The sequence below is a fragment of the Lathyrus oleraceus genome, chromosome 5, assembly GCF_024323335.1.
Source record: "Lathyrus oleraceus cultivar Zhongwan6 chromosome 5, CAAS_Psat_ZW6_1.0, whole genome shotgun sequence".
Lineage (NCBI taxonomy): Eukaryota > Viridiplantae > Streptophyta > Magnoliopsida > Fabales > Fabaceae > Lathyrus > Lathyrus oleraceus.
The window spans coordinates 158,621,102-158,627,576 of NC_066583.1; the positions used below are offsets into that span (position 1 = coordinate 158,621,102).

The 6,475-nt window shown below is 34.3% G+C and overlaps 1 protein-coding gene across 4 annotated transcripts; it reads right to left on the minus strand.

Moving 5' to 3' along the window:
* Positions 1 to 2,400: 2,400 nt before the first annotated feature.
* Positions 2,401 to 5,960, minus strand: LOC127080123 (uncharacterized). Of its 4 annotated transcripts, none has more exons than XM_051020456.1 (9): positions 5,769 to 5,960; positions 5,546 to 5,668; positions 5,365 to 5,445; positions 5,180 to 5,268; positions 5,013 to 5,087; positions 4,328 to 4,389; positions 4,178 to 4,231; positions 3,092 to 3,271; positions 2,401 to 2,676 (listed from the first exon to the last, which is right to left on the minus strand). In XM_051020456.1, the coding sequence occupies exons 2-9, from the start codon at positions 5,666 to 5,668 to the stop codon at positions 2,615 to 2,617; spliced, it is 726 nt and encodes a 241-aa protein (XP_050876413.1). In that variant the 5' UTR covers positions 5,769 to 5,960; the 3' UTR covers positions 2,401 to 2,614. The 4 variants fall into 4 exon arrangements, with proteins under 4 accessions (XP_050876413.1, XP_050876411.1, XP_050876412.1 ...); XM_051020454.1 differs by having other exon boundaries at positions 4,172 to 4,231; XM_051020455.1 differs by having other exon boundaries at positions 4,178 to 4,234.
* Between the last annotated feature and the right edge of the window lie 515 nt (positions 5,961 to 6,475).

A 6,475-nucleotide genomic window follows, 5' to 3' on the forward strand; every position in this document is an offset into this window, starting at 1 on the left:
TCTAAAATAAGGGTGTATACGGAGATACATCATTGCAACCGATTCCATCCTGGATGCAATCGATTGCAGCTGAAGGATTTTCTTAAAAAAAATAGACTTCTCTATTACCATTATTTTGTGCACTCCACATTAATCCACCCAAAACTCTCAAAATTACATTCTAACATCACCAATGGATTAAACATAATAAAATCGACACAACTACAGTTTTTCTTCATGATTTAATTACCCAAAATCATGCTCTTAAATCCCAAATTTTCATTAATTCTCAAGAACACAACAACCATGTGTAAATACACACAATTGCAAATCAAAGCATAGCATATGAAAACAGTACCATCATCATATATTTATCAATATTAATCAAGGTAAGAATAACCCTATTGGAGGTTAAGGGAACATCTCTACTCATTCAAAATTTAGCACACATAGATGAACAATTCCCCACCTTAGATTTCATAATTTTTCAACAAAAGCAAGGTGAATTGGTGTTCTTCCCTTAAGCCTTAGCACTCCTCTTCAAGCTTTCTCTCAAAAACTTTTTTATATTTCACGTATTGATAGAATAAGAGTTATTTCTCTCTAACTTTCTATTTTTATAAAATAATTAATCATCTCTCTATAATTACATCTTTGACTCAACTAACTAAATCTCTTACTCCTTACTCTCTTTTATTTATATTAATTCATACTTTCACTCCATTCTTACTAATTCTCTATTTTTATTATTTTAATTTAATTATTCCTACTCAACCAACTAAATAATTCACATAATTCACACAAATAATTATTTAATTAATTTCACATAAATCGGGGTGTTACACCATACGCGTATTTGGCTGGTCATATGTTGATACCTACACTAAAGACATGATAAGTGCTTGTGCATTCACCCTCTAGAGGGAATCAGGCGACAGAGCCTTTCAAAGTGTATCTTGACTATATAGTATAAGATGATATACACTTCCAGTCGTACCATGATCACCGTCAGACGCATCCCTTGGACGACATAACCTTCTACTTTATATGGTTGACTTATGAGTCACGTCTGATGTATCGATCCATATCTGCATGAGTGTGTCATGCGCAAATCCGGGTATATGTAGTTTGTTCTCAAAGATCCCTCTAATTCTACTCCTCCTCTTGTGATCCGTAGAGATGTAGATGTCATGTATGATGATTACCTTAGTCATTTGGTATCAGATAACGCACAAGGTGCCCTAGCTCCTAGCGATTAGAGTTGTGCATGCGACTACGTCAAGTGGTATTTCAAAGTGTCACATCTGGATATGACACTAGATGCTTTGGAAGGTCCACCTAGGCAAGCTTATCAAGAGATACTAGAAGGGCAAATCATGATGTTGATGTGTTACCTAGATGTCGACGTATCATGGATCTTGCGCAAACAAATATAAATATAGGATTTTTCCATAAGGCTTTCATGACAAAGACAATGTATATGACATTCTTACTGAAGTACGAACAACACTGCAGTCCAGGAGCCAACGAAAGAACAGAAGATCCAACATATGCAGTAGTGCAATTGTATTATGGATATTATTATTGTTTGTTCCTTTATTATTGTGACTATATTTTGGATTGATTTATTCATATATGACATTTTCATCTTGTACATTAAATGTATGGTTTAATTTATAAAAAAAGTTATTATGATAGTATAATTTTAATGCATGTTCAATTACATCAAAGTATTTCGTAAAAAAAAAATTAAAACTTAAGGTCAAGGAAAATACGAAAGTGCATCTCTAAACGGAAATACAAAAGTGCATCTCTATAACCTGAAATGGAAATACATCTTTAGATCAATTTAAGACAAAATGCGTGTGTCTTAGTTAGAAGAATGTTTGGGTTGCGTATATCATTAATATGGAAGTATATCTTCAGATTAATTTAAGGCAAAACGAGTGTGTCTTAATTCGAAATGCATGAGATGCGTATAAAATTAATACGAAATAGTATCTCCAGATCAATTAGAAATACATGGGATACACATAGTTATTCATTTTAAAGCAAAAAATAAAAATTAGTCATTTCTGTATATATTTGGTGTGTAATGGGTGCATCTAAAAATGCATTTCCCAATTTTCAAGAGATTTTCGGATTGTGCTTCTCCACCACTGGGTGGGAGAAGCAATCCCTAATCTTTTACACCTACTCAAATTTTGTATTTTATTTGAGAGAACTATACTCACTCAAGGTTTGGGAGAAATCTACTTCAGAAATGCTAGACTAAACCTTGCATTGACTTACGAAGTTCCCAGGGCAGTTTTTCATATAGTCAGTTAGGCAATTAGACTCAATATTCCCAGTGGCGTGCTCGGTTTTTTCTATTTTTAGTTATGTAATGAATAGAGATGAAACGTTAACTACCAAGCAAGCTCAGCAAAACATTGAGGCAATAATATCTATATAAGAAAAATTAACAAATTTGATTTTTTTTTCGAAGTCTAAACAAAAGAGATATATCTAACTCAACATAAAATTCTAGATGTTACAAGGGAGAACTACAAAACCAAAACTGCAGGAACATGGCCGCAAAAGGACTCGAATAATACCAAATAGAATCAATAACACCGAGGCAACCCTCTTCTAACTAAGCAGCTGCTCCACGTCCAGCATCACGGCCACGTCCACGGGCTCTTCCCCTTCCCCGACCTGCAAATAATAAAAAAAAACACTACGCTGTAAACTTAAATTTTGGTTGAAAAGACAACAGTATCATTTCAACAATAAACAAGCAGGCAGCATAAGAAGTGCTTGCAAATTTTACAACAAGGCAAAGAAAACAGTTGGTGAATTCATATTAAGTAATGATTTTCTTTTGTCTAGATTTAATAGGAAGTGTCATGTAATGCAAATAGCACAGCAAAATATTAGACTGGACTACATGTAATGCAAATAGCACAGCAAAATATTAGACCGGACTAGCACATAACTGGTATCGAATTTCATATGATAATACAAATTAATCAAATTTGTGCCCTCGCATGCTTACCACGTGGGGACATAACTGGTATCGAATTTCATATGATAATACAAATTAATCAAATATGTGCCCTCGCATGCTTACCACGTGGGGCAGGTGGTGCATCATATTCACCATTGTCATAATACCCAACCGGCTGGGCACCATAGCCACGTCCTCGTCCCCGGAAAGCACGACCCCATGCACGGCCACGCCCTCTGCCACCATAGCCACGTCCACCATCCCAACCATCACCATATTCCATACCCCCATTGTTGTACATTCCTACAAAGAATGATTTATGTAGTAATCAGAAAATTTTGTATTTTAAAACAAACAATAAAAGGGTTTAGAGAAAGCACTTCTGATCATTCTCTAACCTATGTGTCATATTGAAAGACTACGTAATAAACAGAATCTTTGATGTACAGAAGGTTAATTGGGAAGCTGGATTATTTGATCATGATGTAATCAGATATTTTCGTAAGTAGTAAATATTGGCGGTAAGTCAATTCCTTAAATCTCCTTGTGTTGTGATAGCCATTAGGATGCTGTGATTAGAATTTTGAGATACATGTTTACAAATACACAAGTCATTCTGATATTGCTGCATATATAGATGCAGATTGGGCAGGATGCATATCTAATAGATGGTCCACTCGATATCTAGATATTGTGGTCCTACATATTGCCTCTATTTCAGTTTTTATGAGCAAATTAAACATATTGAAATTGATTGCCATTTTATCAGTGAGAAGATTGTGTCTAGATAAATTGCAACATCTTTTGTTGTTTATAATGATCAATTAACAACCATTTTCAGAGTCTCTTCGAGGGCCAAAGATAACTTGCAATTGACAAGCTTTGAAGCATACAATTAGTATGCGCAGGCTTGAGTGAGAGTGTCGAGATATTACGAAAAAAATGGAATATTTGATTGAGATATTATTATCCACATTTTCTTCTATCTATGTAAACATTTTTTATTTCCTTGTGTATATGTCTGATGTAATCAGTTATGTATATGTCAGGTTTAATCCCTATAATCAGGGGATTTCTTTGTTCAGTTTTTCATAATAAATACAGAATATGGAGAGCTAATGCTTATGCTACTCAGCACCAAAACCTTATTCACAAGCCATACAATTATAGTTAAATAAGCAAAAATTATATTGAGAGCAATACCTCTACCTCTGCCCCTTCCCCTTCCACGACCACGCCCCCTTCCACGCATCCTTGGCGAGCCTTCTGTATCAAAAGTTATAGTTAAAAACTACACATGCCATCATAAGCACATCTTTTCATTCTTTTAATATATCTAAGAAAAGACTATGAATTCACCTCCTTCCTCTTCATATTCATTTAAAGGTTTTACTTGATCAGCCGGTATAGGAGGTTGATATCTGCATGAAGAAAAACAATTAAGAACTTGACCACAGAGGATACAATTAAAGAAATAACAAAATAATATTCCAAACATAGTGTGAAAGATAGCCAAGCCAGACTTGCACAACTTATGATTGGACATTAATACTTAAATAATTGAACAATTAATTGAATCCGTTTATTAGTAGAAGACAAAAATTAGAAACGATGAAAGTTAAAAGTACTGTCAGAAACTAATAGACTACTAAGTTAATGAAATCAAACCCTTCCATCAATCTACATCGAAGTCAGGTAACAATACATACAGCAGCACGGCAGATGTAGTATTACCACGCTACTAGAAGTCCAAGGTCTAACTTGCTATGAAGCATTGACACAAATACAGTCGACGGAACACAACATAACACTAGTAATAATTTGAGAAAATAAAAGCAATTAAATGTACTATAACGCGGTGCAAGTGTCATGTTGGTGTGGAACACTTGACACTTCACCAATTTGACATGCTGCGGCACATTCCTAACACATATCCTCACCCATAATTAGTTTACACAAAAATAACTAAGCCTATTAAAAGATAAAGCATCTGACAACACAATTTTGAGATACAGAAATCATACAATATAATGGAAGTCCTTACCCTGTTGAGGATGTATCCAGCTCTTTCTTTGACAACGTAATTGTGATCATTGAAACATGTCTAGTAGTTTCCAAACTGCACAAGTAAAACACAACAAAAACAGTCAAACCCAAGCACACATAAATTATTCAACAAATTAGCATAAAGGAAACAACAGTTAGCCATACGGAAGAAGGCCTTCTTCGAGTGGCTCCCAAGTGTCGGTTATATCAGTCGATCCAATTACTGTGTTCTGGTGCAGACCAACAATCCTTCTCTGAAACAGGTATAAAGATCAGCCACAATAGTAAAACAAACAAAACGCCAACCAAATTAATCCATAACGATATCTAATTATTATCTACCCTCCCACCTTTATTAGCTCAGTAATCGTTACAGTCTTATTAATTGCACGTCCCATTGCTTTGAGAACGATTTCATCAGCTCCTTTCTCCTACAGAAAACACATGCAGTGCAAAATTAAATTAAATTCACAAAAAATCACAAAAAATTAGTTCAATCAAAAACAAGAAATGCATAAAGTTATAACTAACTTGAAAGAGGGTGGTGGCATAGGTGATATAGTTCCTCATCCTTCCTTGAGTAGTAATGCGGATCTCATTTTCGTTAATTGGAGTATCTGCTTTGGGTTTCTCCACCCTCTGGTATCTATCCATCTGAAGAGAAAATCAAAATCAATTCATGAGAAACATTGAATCGAAGCATTAATTGAAGAATCTAGGGTTTAGAATACCAAAGAGAGAAAGAGAGAGATACCGTTTGTGTTGTGCGTGAGTAAGATGGAAGCGAGGGTTGGGTTGGTGGCTATGGGGCGAATATGTCAATGTGCTACTATCAGTTGACAGGTTTGGGGATATGGATGTTATTTGTGGTTTCAGTTTCAGGCCGAGAGCGAGAGAAAAAGTTACGCTCAAAGATTGCAATGTCTATCTATGGAAAAAAGGCCCAAACAGAGTAAAAGCCTGATGAGGAGGGTTATTTGGGCGCGGTCATATCGCCGATTAGATCGCTAAAGTGATCTGGACCATTCCTGTCCTAACAATTACCCAATGGGCTTTTGTAGCCTAGCCCACTCATTAAAATTATTATTACAATTTTTTGTGAGTTATATTTAAAGATAAAAAATAAAGAATATTGTACATGTACTTTTCTTTAATGGCACTAAGCCTGTATTTGGTTATGCCGTAGGAAAAGTTATTTTTAGATAAATTGATCTTGTAAAATTAATTTTGATCAAGTGAGTTGAATTTGATGTTATTTTTATTTATGTATATAAAAATAAGTTGTAGAATAAAATTGAGCAAAAATTACGTTTGAATTCAAAAGTTATAAACTCTAACTTTGAATTAAAATCAATTTTTAAAAGAAAAATAATTATAATTAGGAGCAATTAAATATGTCAAAATCAATTTTATACATCTTAATTTAATTTTTGAAACTCCATAGAATCAGATATAAGTCAA

What these genes read in the sequence shown, in the direction of transcription:
- LOC127080123 (XM_051020453.1), bottom strand. Translation starts at nt 5,668, where the DNA reads ATGGATAGATACCAGAGGGTGGAGAAACCCAAAGCAGATACTCCAATT. An exon ending in ATGCCACCACCCTCTTTCAA is followed by an intron (nt 5,446 to 5,545) that starts GTTAGTTATAAC and finishes TGTTTTCTGTAG; the next exon opens with GAGAAAGGAGCTGATGAAAT. An exon ending in GGGAAGGGGCAGAGGTAGAG is followed by an intron (nt 3,272 to 4,171) that starts GTATTGCTCTCA and finishes CATTCTTTGTAG; the next exon opens with GAATGTACAACAATGGGGGT.